General features: G+C 37.2%; 1 protein-coding gene across 6 annotated transcripts in view; it reads right to left on the bottom strand.

Annotated features, from left to right (window-relative positions):
* LRPPRC (leucine rich pentatricopeptide repeat containing) overlaps positions 1-16,694 on the bottom strand; it is an 87,412-nt gene that overhangs the window by 20,574 nt on the left and 50,144 nt on the right. For 5 of the 6 annotated variants that reach the window (XR_002827148.1, XM_023747298.1, XM_023747305.1 and 2 more), the window contains 6 exons: positions 13,424-13,548; positions 12,575-12,681; positions 6,935-7,003; positions 6,022-6,112; positions 3,317-3,459; positions 3,073-3,175 (listed from right to left, as the gene is read on the bottom strand). Coding sequence is in view for 5 of the 6 variants with exons in the window: in XM_023747298.1 (XP_023603066.1) it covers positions 3,073-3,175; positions 3,317-3,459; positions 6,022-6,112; positions 6,935-7,003; positions 12,575-12,681; positions 13,424-13,548 (638 nt within the window). In the remaining variant the exon portion in view is untranslated. The remainder of the gene's footprint in view (positions 1-3,072; positions 3,176-3,316; positions 3,460-6,021; positions 6,113-6,934; positions 7,004-12,574; positions 12,682-13,423; positions 13,549-16,694) is intronic. The other variant, XM_023747301.1, reaches the window with a different exon arrangement.

Here is a 16,694-nt window from a genome sequence, read left to right as displayed (position 1 = left end):
CCATTTTATGGAGACAAATTAACAAAACTAATATTTGATTTTGGGAGAGTACAACAAAGTCTAAGTGAAAATAGCTGGCATGAAGTTGGCAAGCTTACACCAGAGGGCTCAAGATGGTCATAAAACTTTTAAAGTAGTCATGGTAGAAGTAGGCATGCCTTCAGGGAAGTAAATAAAGAAACAGGGCTCATGCCATGCCTCCAACCATAACATACGGTAGGCCCTCCTTATTCAAAGTTTCTCGGTCAACTGCTGACCAAATATATTAAATGGAGAACTGCACACTGCTCTGTGTAGTGTGATGAAATAGTGCACCGGACGTGAATCATCCCTTTGTCCAGTGTATCCACACTGTATATGCTACCCACCCATTAGTCACTTAGTTGCTATGTCTGTTATCAGATCGACTGTGTTATTTTGCAGTGCTTGTTTGTGTTCAAGTATCCCTTATTTTATTTACTAACTAGAGGCCCGGTGCACAAAAATTTGTGCACTCGGGGGGAGGGGGGGGGTCCCTCAGCCCGGCCTGTGCCCTCTCGCAGTCTGGGACCCCTCGGGAGATAACGACCTGCTGGCTTAGGCCTGCTTCCGGGTGGCAGAGGGCAGGCCCAATCCCTAGGTGCAGCCCCTGGTCAGGCTCAGAGCAGGGCCGATTGGGGAGTTGGGGCGCTGCCCCATCATGCACAGAGCAGGGCGGATCGGGAGGTTGCGATGCCACCCTCAGTCACACTCAGGGTAGGGCCGATTGGGGGGTTGGGGCACCGCCCCCTGTCACACTCAAGGCAGGGTCGATGGGGAGGTTGCGGCGCCACCCCGTCATGCACAGAGCAGGGCCGATCAGGGGGTTGGGGCGCTGCCCCCTGTCACTCACAGAGCAGGGCCAATCAGGGGGTTGGGGCTCCGTACCCTGTCACGCACAGAGCAGGGCCGATCAGGGGGTTGAGGAGCTCCCCACTGTCACTCACAGAGTAGGGCCGATAGGGGAGTTGGGGCACCGCCCCCTGTCACACACACAGCAGGGCGGATCAGGGGGTTGGGGCGCTGCACCCTGTCACACTCAGGGCAGGGCCAATGGGGAGGTTATGGTTCTACCCTGTCACACACAGAGCAAGGCCCATGGAGGGGGGTTGGGGCGCCAACCTCTATCACCCACAGAGCAGGGCCGATCAGGGGGTTGGGGCGCCGCCACTGTCACACTCGGGGCAGGGCCGATGGAGAGGTTATGGCTCTACCCTGTCACACACAGAGCAGGGCCCATCAGGGGGTTGGTGCGCTGCACCCTGTCAAACACAGAGCCGCAGGGCAATCAGGGGATTGGGGAGCTCCCCCCTATCAGGCACAGAGCAGGGCAGATAGGGAGGTTGTGGCCCCACCCCCTGTCACACACAGAGCCGCAGGGTGATCAGGGGGTTTGGGCGCTGCCCCCTGTCACGCTGATCCCGGTGCCGGGAGCCTCGCTGCTCCGCTGATCCCGGTGCCGGGAGGCATATTACCCTTTTACTATATAGGATAGAGGCCTGGTGCATGGGTAGGGGCTGGCTGGTTTGCCCTGAAGGGTGTCCTGGATCAGGGTGGGGGTCCCCTCTGGGGTGCCTGGCCAGTCTGGGTGAGGGGCTGAGGGCTGTTTTCCGGAAGCGAGTGACTGAAGCTTCCAACCGCTCCTTGTTTTCTTTTTTTTTTTTTTTTTTTATTCTGGGCCAGCTTTAGCTCTGAGGCCTCGCTGCTGAAAACACCGATACAATGTTGCTAAAGCCCGGCCGAATCGGTTTCTGGGCTTTTGTTTAGCTTCTACATTTGCAACATAGTACATAGTTGCTTAGAGTTGCAACTCAGAGGCCGGCAAGTGAGGTGGGGAACGTTGGAGTCTGCAGACCCTGGAGCAAGCAAGCCTCATGCTCGCTTCCAGCTGCCTGACTGCCGGCCGCCATCTTGGCTGACAGTTAATTTGCATATACTCACTGATTAGCCAATGAAAAGGGTAGCGGTCGTACGCCAATTACCATGTTTCTCTTTTATTAGTGTAGATGTGACACTTAACTTTTATTACAATATATTGTTATAACTGTTCTTTTTTATTTTTAGTTATTGTTGTTAATCTCTTCCTTGCCTAATTTATAAATTAAACTTCATCATAGGTATGTGTGATAGGAAAAAACGTAGTATATAAAGGGTTCAGTACTATTGCGGTTTCAGGCATTCACTGGAGGTCTTGGGACATATTCCCCACGCAGGAAGGGAGACTACTGTATTGCTTAATTACTTCAACACACAATATGATTAGAGTAGTTAATACTCTAACATTTTTTGCTTTTAAATAACAGCAAAAAAGCCCTGGCTGGTTTGGCTCAGTGGATAGAGTGACAGCCTGCGGACTGAAGGGCACATGCCCGGGTTGTGGGCACGATCCCCAGTGGGGGGCGTGCAGGAGGCAGCCAATCAATGATTGTCATCATTGATGTTTCTATCTCTCTCTCTCCCTTCCTCTCTGAAATCAATAAAAATATATTTAAAATAATAAAAATAAATAAAAGCAAAAAATATATTAAAATTCATATACAAAAATTTTTCATGATAATGCTATTTTCAAAGTGTAATTTTGAAAAAATGTATACCTATTTTAGTTTTTTAGTATGAAAAACTTCAAATGTACAGAAAAATCTAAATAGTGTAATGAACCCCAGACATCCGTCACCTACCTATAGTAATAATTATGAACATTTTGCCAGATTTGCTCTTTGTTTTTTATAGCTTAAGTATTTTAAAATAAATTACAAAAATCTAGATTTTTTTCATCTGTCAATACTTTATTATATATTCCCAAATTTAGGACATATTCCTATAAATCATAATTATCATTATAATATCTAATAAAAATGAGAGCAATTCCTTAATATTACCTACCACTCATTCAATATTTAAATTTTCCCAATTGCCCCAAAATGTCTTCATTAATTTAAAAAATAAGAATTAATATATACAATTAGAGTTCCATCTCTATCCTATAAACACTCTAATTTGTTGGGCTTAGATCCATGTTGCTATTAGAAAGAACACCCTAGCGTACATGCTTACCTTTGCTTTTCTTCCTTAGGCAGGCACTCAACAGATCTTTCTGTAAATTAACTTCTTCAAGTGATGGTGCTGGAGTATTCAGGGAATCTTTTTCATCCTCATACCACAAGTTAAAAACAAAATTATTCAGTTACACAAAAAGTGGCAAATACAGTGATCTTTTCAGTATAAAACTGGACTCATCTATGACCTAAAGTTATATTGACAAGAAAATCCGTTATGCTTACAGTTAAAAAAAAATTACCTCAGGTACATCAAATGGAACTTCCTGATTATTGTTTCTAAGGATTTCTGCTAATAATCTTAATGTCTTCGCACGAGGAATAATATTTTCTTCTTGCATTTTATTCCAGGCAGCATCAGCTCTTTGCCAGTCACTGTTTATTTCTATAAAATTTGATGAAATAGAAATGAACGAACATATTAAGTAGAATTCATGAAAATATTTAGGACTTTTTCTTATTTGATGTTGAAGGATGCATTATTTCAAATACTGCCTCCAGGGAAAGGAACAGGGTGATTGTGGACCAAAGTAAAAAAATCTTTTTTCTGTATACCTTTTGAATTTTAAACCATAGACAATCCTGACCTATTAAAAACCAAACAAACAACAACAACAAAAAACCGTGAACTTCATTAAACACCTTAAAAATCATGTTGATGAAAAGTTTGTCTTTTTAAAGTAACTGAGAAACTGCTCACTGCTGAAATCAAAATCAGAGACAGGTACTTCAGTCTTTGGAAAGAGAATGAGTACGTGTATAAGATATAGTACACAGCTGAGCATCTCAAATAATTCAGTCTGCAACTGTATGATTTTCCTCAAAAGTGACTAATCAACAAACTTTTTTCACTTAGTTGAGTAGGGAGAATTTTGTCTCTTAGACTGACTTGAAAAATTTCTATGACAAGTGTGTGATCATTTTTTTTATAAAACTTTACTTTGTTTTATTTTTTTCATCCATCTTTTATCCCCTCTATCCCCTCCACCCATTCCTCTCCACCCCTGAAATCACCATACTGTTGTCCGTGTCCATGACTTCTTTTTCTATTTTGCTCAATCCTTCCACACCTCCCCCTGAGCTATTTGCCTGCTCTCTGAGTCTGTCTCTATTTGCTTGGTAGTTCAGATTGTTCATTAAATTCCACACGAGTGAAATCATATTGCACTTGTCTTTCTCTGACTGGCTTATTTCACTTAGCATAATGTTCTCTGGGTCCATCCATGCTGTTGCAAAGGGTGAAATTTTCTCTTTTTACAGCAGAGTAGTATTCCATTGTGTAAATGTACCACAGTTTTTTTTCATCCACTCATTTTCTGATGGACACTGAGTTGTTTCTAGATCATGGCTATTGTAAATAACACTGCAATGAACATAGGAGAGCATATATTCTTTCAAATTAGTGTTCCGGGTTCCTTTGGATAAATCTCCAGAAGAGGAATCATTGGATCATGAAGCAGTTCCATTTTTAATTTCTTAAGGTAACTCCTTACTGCTTTCCACAGTGGCTGCACCAGTCTGCATTCCCATCAACAGTGCGAGGGTTCCCCTTTCTCCACATCCTTGCTAACACCGGTTGTTGGTTGATTTATTGATGATAGCCATTCTGACAGGTGTGAGGTGCTATCTCATTGTGGTTTTAACTTGCATTTCTCTGATGATTAGTGACACTGAGCATTCTTTCATATGTCTATTGATCATCTGTATGTCCTCTTTGGAGAAGTGTCTATTCAGGTGTTTTACCCATTTTTTAATTGGATTGTTTGGGTTTTTGGTGTTGAGTTTTATAAGCTCTTTATAGATTTTAGATATTTACCTCTTAGCAGCTATATCACTGGTGAGTATGTTCTCACATTCAGTGATGTGTCTTTTCATTTTGTTGATGGTTTCCTTTGCTGTGTAAAAACTCTTTAGTTTGATGTACTTCCATTTGTTTATTTTTTCTTTTGTTTCCCTTGCCCAAGGAGATACAGCAGAAAAAAACATTGTTATAAGAAATGTCTGAGATTTTACTGTTTTCTTCTAGGATTTTTATGGCTTCAAGTCTAACATTTAAGCTTTGAATCTATTTTGAGTTTATTCTTGTGTGCAGTGTAAAAAGGTGGTCGAGTTTAATTTTTTTTTTTGCAAGTGTCTGTTTAATTTTCCCAACACCACTTATAAATAGACTATCTTTAGTCCACTGTATGTTTTTGCCTCCTTTGTCAAATACTGACTATACAGGCATGGATTTATTTCTGGGCTCTCTATTCTGTTCCACTGCTTAGCAATGAGTTTGTACATCAATATGCATTATTCTGGAAAAAGATCTATACTCATGAACACTGTCGACAGTTACCTAGTTATAGAAGTGACTGATAACATCTGGAGCCATGATTTTCAACCAGTGTGCTGCAAGGATTTAAAAAATAGACAATACCTACCTATTTAGTCAGGGGCACTGACTTAGATTGTCAAATAAAAAAATAACAGCCAACACAACAATAGCTGTCTGGTGTGAATGAATCAAAATTACACCTATTTTTTTCGTCAGATCGTCAAGAAATATAGTATAAAATTCTATACTATCGAATTCTGCGCCACAGAATTTTAGTAATTAGTTTATGTGTGCCATGAGATGAAAAAGGTTGAAAAATCACTGATCTAGAAGACTTAATTAAAAAGAAAAAAATAGTCTATACTCAAAAGTCCTATTAAATTCTGCAACTCTGATGAAGATTTTTCTCACTTCTCATTACTGCTGTAAGAATATAAAAAATTAGCGATTAAATATAACATTTTGTAATAAAGTTCAATCTGCCCTCTTCTTGAGCCTCTGTTGAAGATTCCACATTTGACAATCCCTGGTGCTTCCTCAAAGTGCTTCCTTTCCCGTCTGTCTACTGCCTTCAACAGAATAAATAAATGTTTCCAAAATGAAAATATGAGGACCAGTCAGATTACTTACTATATAGTTTTAGCAGATTGTAATACAGCTGGTCTCTGTCGCATTCAAATAGCTTCTGTGTCAGCTCCACTAATTTTTCTAGAGTTTCAACCTTAAAAATACAAACAAGAGATGGATCTAGATTATATATAATATATATTTTATAGTTGACAAATCTCAGTTGAATAATCCTTGAAATTAGCTTTACCCAAAAAAGGTAAATTAACTTTATTTCAAAATTAAAGGCCTGAGCACAGTGATGTGAATTTGCTTAAGCCACTAACCTGTACACCTTAAAATGATTAAAATGGGAAATTTTATGTTACATGTTTTTTATCACAATTTAAAACAATTTTTTTGAAGTGAAGGGTTTAAAGGTTCCTTGGAGTCAAGAACACAACATGATCAATTATGTAGTTGAGGGAACCTCCACAAGGTGCATTTGGAGAATTTTCAGATATCTGGGGTGGAGGACTCAGTGAGTATACACTATATTTTTTCAAGAATACTCTTCCATACAAACATTATACTCCTCTTCCCCTGTGGCTTTTACTTGGCAAGATGTGGACAGATATCTGAACTGCAGGGGAGGTAGGAGAAGTAAAGCAGAAATTGCACTGGGCTCCCAGCAAGCGACTCCTCTAGTCATTAAGGATTAAAGCAGATTTTAATTGCCAAGGAAATAAGGTTAGCCTGCTCAAAATAAATAAAATAAGGCAAGCTAAAATCTTCAGGGTCCAAATCAGAATTCTTAGGAACTACGGCACCTTGGAAACAAGAATTAAGCACAGCTTATTTGGAAAACAACCAAGATAACACTACTTCCATTAATAACACTGTCTCTCCTGAAATCCCCAAATGCTCATATGACATGCAGGACACTTGCTTCCTACTCATAGTTTTAGGTACTTGAGACCAGAAATTAAACACAAACCTGATTACTGGAAATACATCTATCACAAAACCACTGAAGTCTGGCAGATCGTGCTCTAATGCCTGGAGTCTGTAAAATAAAAGGATCATATAGCACATAAGGTAAGGCTGTAGCTAAATGTTAATTTTTCAAAGACAAATAGTTTTCCTTTAATGGATTTGCTGCCTCTTTCTCAAACATATACACTTAAGAAACCTACCACTTAAACCCATATTTATCAAAGATCTTTAGGATTAGAATAGAGCATAACACACAACCAATACTTAACCTGTGTCTATAAGATTTGGGTTATTTCAAAATGCTGTTTTACAGATCAATTTTCATTCCATAAAGCTTTAGTTATTAAAATGGTTAAGCTTGCTTTAGTTCAAAAAGAAATCTTGAAATAATGAAATTAAACTCCAAAGTATGCTCCAAAGTATGTCAAACCTCTCTCTCTCTCTCTCTCTCTCTCTCTCTCTCTCTCTCTCTCTCTCTCTCTCATCCCACTAGATTCAGGAAGCAAAAATTACTAACGTTTCATAGACTTATTAACAATTATCACAATAATACTTTGTAAAACTTTAGTGATAAAAGTCTTCTGACTACCGCAAATACTTGCCTAGATCTAAAATTAAATGTCTAAAGAACTAAGTACTTAAGTCAAGCTAAGTATTTACAATTAGTTCAGAGTCTTAGTTTATTTCAATAATTGAGTCATGTTATATCCTTATATCCTCAATTAGAAATTACTGACATTTAGTCAATAACTCTGGCTTCAAAGCAATTATTTTACAATTCTGGATACTGGAATAAAAGCCAAACCATTATACATATAATTCAAGGATTTGTCAGTGTAACTATAGTAGTTTCATCTTGTGTAAGAGGGCTTCACCATTAAATACTACACTTCAATCATAGCAATATGATAATAAAACTACACACTCACTAGAGCCCTGGCTGCTCTAGTCTACAGGAGATACCTTTACTGATATCTCCATTCAGCTAGGTTGACCAAACCAGGTACCCCCTCAGTCTGATCTCTTATTTATAAATCCCATTTTTATTTCTTAAAATAATATTGTATAATGTTAAATTAACAACTGAAGCAGGAACTAACAACTCAGAGCTTTGATAGAATGATAGAAAAATTGGTACAGAAGTTGTATAAGTGTTCTCATGCTACCTGTGCAAGTGTCCACATTTTGGAATACAAGAAATAAATGTTGAATCAATTAATTTTTAACTATATTCTCAAGTATCATTAATATTTACATTTTCACATAATTTCCACCCATGGATTTTCTCACATTATCTGTTTTGCTTCACATGCATTATGCTGAAAATGAAACCAACATCAACTGCATACAAAAAGCCCTTGAAAAAAAAACTAGACAATCCTCTTTGGAACATGGCAAAATGCAAGGACTACATTCACTTACAACTTTCAATATTATTGCTGATCCAAATGCCAACGATCTAAATAGCACAACTTTTATAGAAAACTCTTCCTTTTTGTGGCTGATTAATCTCTCTGTCACTGGCAGGACAGCTGACTTATACAGCACATATTTCTATGTTTCATTTTGAAATTGAGAACTGCTTTCACATATAAGTCTCAATCATCAAAAGAACATCTAGGTCAGATTAACTAAATCTCCTAGGCTTCTGTAAAAGAGTCTACATTTCTGGCTTATCTCTTAACATCTTACTGAATTTTAAACACTACAAGTTAAAAGCAAAAATAGAAAATGTAATAAAAACATGGAGAAGAATAGAATTCTAACTGGGACATTGAATATAACTTATCAAAAACCAGTAAATGCTGAATTAAAACTCACCTCTAGTTTTTTGTTTTGCTATATACGATCTATTTAATGAACAATGAGGATAAATTACTTATTGTAATAAAAAACTGGGTTGCTGTGTTTCAAAACACTTTGTGAAGTTCCGATTTAGTACTAGGTCCACTTATATAAGAACAAAAAGTAATCATTTTATAATATATAAATATATCAAATCAATACCTTGTACACCTTAAACTTACACAGTACTATTTGTCAAGTATATTTCAATAAAGCTGGGGTGGGGGGGTAGAGAATATATAGTGATCTCCCCTTTTCTACTTCTTTGCTCTAATACTTCCTAACCTCTCAAACTCCCCATGTTAAGTACCACCAGTCTCCTCTTCATACCCCATATCCTCCAGAAAATCTTACCTAATTTCCTACTAAGGAATAAGTTCTACTCTTGAACTTGCATACCTATTTATACTTATAGCAGTTAACACTTCTCAGTCTTATATACCAGTTCTCTGCACATATTAATCCCACGTTCAAGGAGCTTCATATTAGCTCCCTGAGGGTTGATCTTAGTCTAATTCACTTCTCTCTATTACGCTTTCTTTTGGAAGAAAATAACACTTTTTCTGAGTATAAGAAAAAAATATATAGTCATTATAGAAAACTCAGAAAATACAGAAAAGCATAAAGCAAAATAACAGCTATAATCCCATTCTCTCACAATAATCCATGTATAAAAATAAGTCTATGGTCATTTTTTAAAAATATTTTTTATTGATTTTTTTACAGAGAGGAAGGGAGAGGGATAGAGAGTTAGAAACATCGATGAGCGAGAAACATTGATCAGCTGCCTCCTGCACACCCCCCCACTGGGGATGTGCCTGCAGCCAAGGTACATGCCCTTGAACGGAATCAAACCTGGGGCCCTTCAGTCCGCAGGCCGACACTCTATCCACTGAGCCAAACCGGTTAGGGCGTCTATGGTCATTTTAATCACTGGTTTATCTTATCTACCACAGTGCTTCAAATCAAAGAAACTTCATTGTATATTTTGCTTTGGAAATTCAACCCTAATGAATCTACCCATTGGTAAGACACTATTGCATTTTGGGAAATGATAAAAATGTTACTCAATGCCCTGACCAGTTTGGCTCAGTGGACAGAGTGTCAGCCGGTGGACTGAAAGGTCCCAGGTTCGATTCCGGTCAAGGGCATGTACCTTGGTTGCGGGTACATCCCCAATAGGAGGTGTGCAGGAGGCAGCTGATTGATGTTGCTCTCTCATCGATGTTTCTAACTCTCTATCTCTCTCCCTTCCTCTCTGTAAAAAATCAATAATAAAAAAAAAATCTCCAGATTCATCCTTGCTATCGCAAAGGGTAAGAGGTCCTTAAAAAAAAATGTTACTCAGTATTTATAATATTCTTTCATATGCTGATACAGTCCTAACTTATTAATTTTCATTTTTCAATAATCCTTAGAAAACTGTAAGAGAGAACTCCAGGTCTTGAATTCAATAGTGAAAAAAGCAAGTTCCCAACTTTAATTCAACTCCAACTAACCATTTTTTAAAAAGCAACTAAAATGTACTTCAGTATATTCTCATATATTAATAATACACCTTGCTGAACTACTCTAGGGGATTGCAGGAATTCTGTAAAGCTACTCTTTAATCTTTAAGCAATTTTGTATATACCCACCATGAAAAATCTGTCATCAGTAGAAAGCCATTCCTAAATGATTACACTCAATGATGTCGTACATTGCCAAAGATTTAGAGTATTCCTGTTCATTGCCTATTCATGCGAAAAGCATGTACCTTATGCTAAGCATCATATTGTGAATTATGTGGAGTAAAAAAGAAAATACAATCCGTACCTTTCAGGGGCAAAGAGAATTAATATTATTGATTACTGCCATAATCCAGGAAACAGGCAAGCTGCTTTACATACATTATGTGATTGAATCTTAAAAAGATAGTATACAGGGTGGGGCAAAAGTAGGTTTACAGTTTAGAGTATGAGAAACAATTTATTCTTGTATTATTAATTATTGCATTATTTTCCATATGGACTGTAAACCTATTTTTGCCCCACTCTGTATTCCCTTTTATAGATGAGAAAGCATAAAAAGGTTTAGTAACTTGCCCATTATCACACTAGCAAGTAGATGGCAAAAGGAGAACTCACTCTATACCTTTGGCTCTTCCTATTTTGTCCTGCTTATTACATACAGAGACACATGATTATCTACTGTAGAACCTTTCATCACTATTATCTGAATACCTGAGCTTAATTTCTACTCTGATCGGTGCCCTGCTAATACTGATAAAATGCATACAGAGCAGCAGAACTTAACAGGCAGGCAGCTCCCCTCATAATTTCAGATATACATACTGTGCACTTACAATGAAAGAATTTATACCATTTCTAAAAAATACAAATGAACTACTCTAGCTACAGAAACACCTGTCCAAGAAAGCATGTCCCACTTGCCTCTGGCAGGAGGATCAATTGAGGTATAAGACAGACAAGAAGAGAAGAAAGTCCTGAATTAATTTCACAGTCCTTTTCCATACTAGACTTTTCTCTTCTTTCAAAAGCAGCAATAGAAACTAAAAATTTTACGGGTATGTATCTACGTTTTCAATTTAATGATAAACAGTCATCGATATACAAACAAGAAGTCCAAACACCACCTCTATGTACCATCCATCATGGGCACTTTTGGAAAAAGACACGAAGTAAAGCAAAGTATGATCTAAGAGAAACACGATAACTGATGTGTTTACAAATTTATATAATCACATTAAATATGTTTTTAGGGTGATGTGTCCATCTTCTGAGGAATGTTTTGTTTTTTAGGGGACACAGAATTGTTTAATAGTGAAACTAATCACAATTTGTACAGACTTTATAGTTCCCTTTCTTTGACTAATCGATTTCAGTAAGCAAAATTTCAAACTTAGATAAAATATACGAAACCCAAATAGGTCAGGTTTATCACCTACTATTTCCCATAAGCTGCTTACCATAGTTAAAGAAAAAAAAAAAAAGAGAAGAAATGTTAAATTAAATGCCAAACAGTTGCAGATAGCACTTGTTTGGCTGATTAACTTGTAGACAAGCATTACAAATAAATCTGAGTATGGACTGCAGCAAATTAAATTCCACTGCTTTTAAGAACAAAGAATTCCTTGGCAAAGAGGATTAGCAACTTTATACCCAGGAATGCCAGTTTAATTTAACTGTTCCACAATCCAAGATTTATGCAAATACCATCTTGATATATAATAGTGAATTTAACAAAGTGAGGAAACAAATTCAATATACAACTAGGCTGCCTTTTCTGAACTGTAATTATATACTAGAGGCCCGGTGCACAAAATTGGTGCACTGGGGAGGGGGGGGGGGCGGTGTGAGGGAGGCATGTGCACACGCTCCCTCAGCCCAGCCTGCACCCTCTGGCAGTCTGGGACCCCCTCAGGGGATGACTGCCTGCCTACAGTGGAGGCGGCTTCTGCTGGAGGCGGCGTCTGGCTTAGCGGTGCTCCCCTGTGGGAGCGCACTGACCACCACGGGGGCAGCTCCTGCGTTGAGCATCTGCCCCCTGGTGGACAGTGTGTGTCATAGCGACTGGTAGTTCTGCTGGTCATTCCACTGTTCACTCGATTTGCATATTAGGGTTTTATTATATAGGATAAAGAAGCTGGCCAAGTTTCCCCCCACTACTGCCCCACTATTGGGATTGAATTATATTAACATGAATTAGAACAAGTGTAATTAAAGATTAAAATTTTTAAACCCATCCTAAGACTCTAAATAGCTGAACTATTAGAATACTGCAGTTAAAATCGCACCTCAATGATCTTCTTGGCCTCTTTGTAATTTCCTGTTTGTAGGAAGGCAAAGAAGAGATCATAGAGCATTGTCATTTCACCTTGTTCTTGGCTCACAAAGTCCATTGCTAGGGAGGAAAGAAGAAAACATATCAGAAGAAAAAATAAAGAGAAATATAAAATCACTGAAGCTCTGGAAAAAAAAACAAGAAAACTTTAAAACAAATATTTAGAACACTTTAAAGATCTATGTCGCCCTAATTGGTTTGGCTCAGTGGATAGAGCATCAGCCTGCGGACTGAAGGGTCCCAGGTTCGGTTCCAGTCAAGGGCATGTACCTTGGTTGCGGGCACATCCCCAGTGGGGAGTGTGCAGGAGGCAGCTGATCGATGTTTCTTTCTCATCGATGTTTCTAACTCTCTATCCCTCTCCCCTCCTCTCTGTAAAAAATCAATAAAATATATTTTAAAAAAAAATTAAAAAAAAAAAAAAAAGATCTATGTCAACCTATTTTCTGTCACATTTCTTATTCAATTACATACATTTATGACATTAAGTACCTAAGACTAGCTTCAAAGAAAACTGGTGACAATAAAGGTAAAAAATCCTAATAAAGCTACATCACCAAGAAGTAGAACAAAAATTAATAGAGGGGCAACTTTTCAAAATGAACAGTTATTAAAATCAAGGACATTTATAATACTGAAATTCTATCTGATATTTTTCTTTTTAATTTAGAAGTGTAACAACATTTCTCTGGATGTGCTTGCCTTCATGTTTGATTTTCTCTTCACAGCAATGCATTAAGATTAAATAAGCGACGAGGGGGGGCGAACACCAAGTACACCAAGATATTAAAAGGTGACTAACCTTTCTGAATGAGATCAGTCTCGCCTTTCTCTATCAGTTTACATAAGACATCGTGAATCCTTGGTAATATTTTATATTTGTTATAGCAGTCAATGCTGGTTTCAAGAGCAGAGGGTAAGTCATCCCTTGGAAACATAAAAATATTAACAATGAATAAAATGTATATGACTGAGCTTTATTTAAGGCAGAAAACCTCAAAGCTAAAATGAAAAAAAAAGAGAAATAATTCTTATATATAAATAAATGTTCAGAGTACAGGCATCATTAGCAGTTCCCTGTTTTCCCTGCCTCATCTTTATTATTTCACTTGCTAAATAGCACTTTTAAAAAGTCCAAATAGATGAAGGCATTCTTTGAGATTACTTTAAGAATACATTACTTCTAAAAACAAAGACTACTATCAAATATTTTTCTAACTACTTATGTGTTTATGGTTTTCGATAATTTCAAATTGGTAAACTTTTTTATTTTTTAATCCTCAGCTGAAGATATATTTATTGGTTTTAGAGAAAGAGGGAGAGTGGAAGGAAGGTAGGGAAGGAGAGGGAGATAGAGGTTGAGATAGAGACAGAGATAGATCAATTGGTTGCCTCCCGATGAACCCCGACTGGAGATGATTGGGCCAACAACCTAGGTATGTGCCCCGACCTGAAATTGAACCCAAAATCTTTCGGTGTGTGGGACAATACTCCAACCAACTGAGCCACTCAGCCAGGATGAGACACTTTACTAAATGTCTATCAATAGCTCTCAAGGAATTTCCCAGCACTTTCAACTTTACCATCATATTTTTCATACTGCTATCTTTCCAGATAAGGAGAAAATAACCTGAGAATTCATATATACAGAAATTTACTATTGCTAAAACTAGAATATCCTTATGGTCAGTGAATTCTAGAACTCTTAAAAGGCTTTTCATTAGAGGCTAAGCTTTTAAAAATAATTTCCAATTATAAAGTAAAGGCTTCTCTTATATAGTAATAAATTAATATAAAAAGATATTTTCATTAATGTCATTAAACAAGAGTGTGAAAATACATTCTTGTGGGTCCTCAAAAACTACTTTTTCCTTTAAAAGGAAATGACAGTATGAGAAATATGCAAGACCTTAGGAAAGCTGTAAAGATTATGTGATCCAATTCTACCTGCCACCATCCTTTACTATTAAGTAACTGAGGAAATTAAGACACTTGGAGATTAACTGATTACTACTAGGTGAACAGAGGAAGAAAGGTACTGCCATCAGGTCCCTGGGCCGCCCACTTTCAGTGGAGTATACCTCATTATACATTATGCTATATTACTAGTAAAAGCACTGTTGTCTGGTTAACCTAATACGGCGATACCATTTCGAATCAGAAATTAGATTTTTTAAAAGCAGGAAATGTATTTAAAAAAAGAAAAGGAAAAAAAGAGGCATGGTTAGAGACATGGACCGAAGTACTAATGACAGTGACAACGTTAGTGGAGAAAACACATTTCTCTCACACAAGCAACAGTTTTCAAAAGAAAAAAGCCTTTTTAAATTTTCTGTTGAAGCCCTAACATTTTGGTCCATTATACAAATGTTATGTTGCCCTAGACTGAATTACTATTTTATCTAGATTAAGATTTTAAGCTGTACTAAAAGAGTAAAATACCATGAAGAAGCGTTAATTTCACTGCAATAATACTGACACAGTGAAAAAGAGCCTGTCCTGATGGAACTCTACCTTATCCTCTTACTGGGCCCTGTTTACAGTGCATCTTTTGGCACCCCACAGAGTCATTTGAATTTTTGTCATTTCGGGTGAAGACTAAATTACAGGTTAATTTCAAAACTGCAAGTAGATGTTGCAGGCTAGATTACTGTCATACAAGAGAAATGCTACAGTAGCTACCACATATGATATAAAGCTTTATGTAACCAGTATTTTCCCTTGCTTCAGACACAAGTTCAGTTACTACCTTTCTACAATTCCTTTTCATGGAAAACTACTAAAATAGTTTTAAGAGAAAAGCTAACACATAACTGAGTTTTTGAAAGAGGTATGATTTGCTTTTTCAGATCAATTCCCAAACTAGAATAGTAATGTCTCAATCGTATTTCCCCTAGATTAGGTCAAACCTATCAATAAGTGAATGAATAATTGTTCTGTCAATCAAAGAGACATGTTAATAGTCTTTGGTCTCCAAATATATACTTCTAAAGATTATACATGCTCAGAACAACAACAGAAAAGAGAAGAATATCAAAATGTAAAATAATTCATATATTTGTTAGAAATTTAAATGCCAGTGTTACTGCCCTCAGGTTACCAACAAAAAGAAATAAAAATCTATAATGAAACATTTTAAACAAGCGGTACTTATGATAGAAATGAACTAATGACTAGCCTGTTCTTTCCAATCCCTATTATCTACATTCTGACTTGTGGTTGGATCATGTCCCTTTAAAAAGAGATAAAAGTATCCCTTCTTCATATCATTTGATATCATTATTAATTTTTCCTATTAAAGCTTAGAAATGTGGTGATGGAAATGAAAAAGTCTCTATATTCTCATTGCTATGAAAATAGCTGTACACTCATGGGACTTCTGAATTTCAATCCTATTGATAAGTACTGTATGTAGTTCAGCTGCAGCAATGTGATACATTCCTAGAAGTGGTGATGAAAAGATTAACACAGTGGCTGAACTGATGGACCTTTGGGTTCCCTCCCAGTTCTAATACTTATGAGGATGGTTCTATGAATTTGAGCTTATTAGGTTTATCAGCTCAAATGTTTCACACCAGCAGAGAAAATAATCTCCTGAAAATACCACTTTCTTTACGCAGGATAAAGTCAGTAAGAGCAGCAAAATATCAAAAGGAAAAGGTGGCAACTTTATACCCAAAATGTGGGGCACTACACTACCAATCAGTGTACTTCTAGTTTCTGTGACCCAAAATGATTGTGATTTCCTTTGTATACTTTAAAAGATTAGAATTTAAAATTCTACTCTGAAATAACAATAATCTTTTCAAGAAATCTTGTGAATAACCACTAATTCTGGATTCAAAACTTTGATTCCATACTTATTTCAGTGTATCAGGGGTGAGCAAAAGTAGGTTTACAATTGTGAGTACACAAAACAGTTTTATTCTTGTATTGTTTATTAATTATTGTATTCTATGTTTTACAACTATAAACCTACTTTTGCCCACTCTTGTATGCATAATTCCTAAAACTTTATATACAAACTAGGGGCCCTGTGCATGAATTCGTGCACGAGTGGGGTCCCTAGGAGG

The sequence above is a fragment of the Myotis lucifugus genome, unplaced genomic scaffold, assembly GCF_000147115.1.
Source record: "Myotis lucifugus unplaced genomic scaffold, Myoluc2.0 scaffold_6, whole genome shotgun sequence".
Classification (NCBI taxonomy): Eukaryota; Metazoa; Chordata; class Mammalia; order Chiroptera; family Vespertilionidae; genus Myotis; species Myotis lucifugus.
The sequence above is the reverse complement of the archived record's forward strand: the minus strand, read 5'-3'. Positions and strand labels throughout refer to the sequence as shown.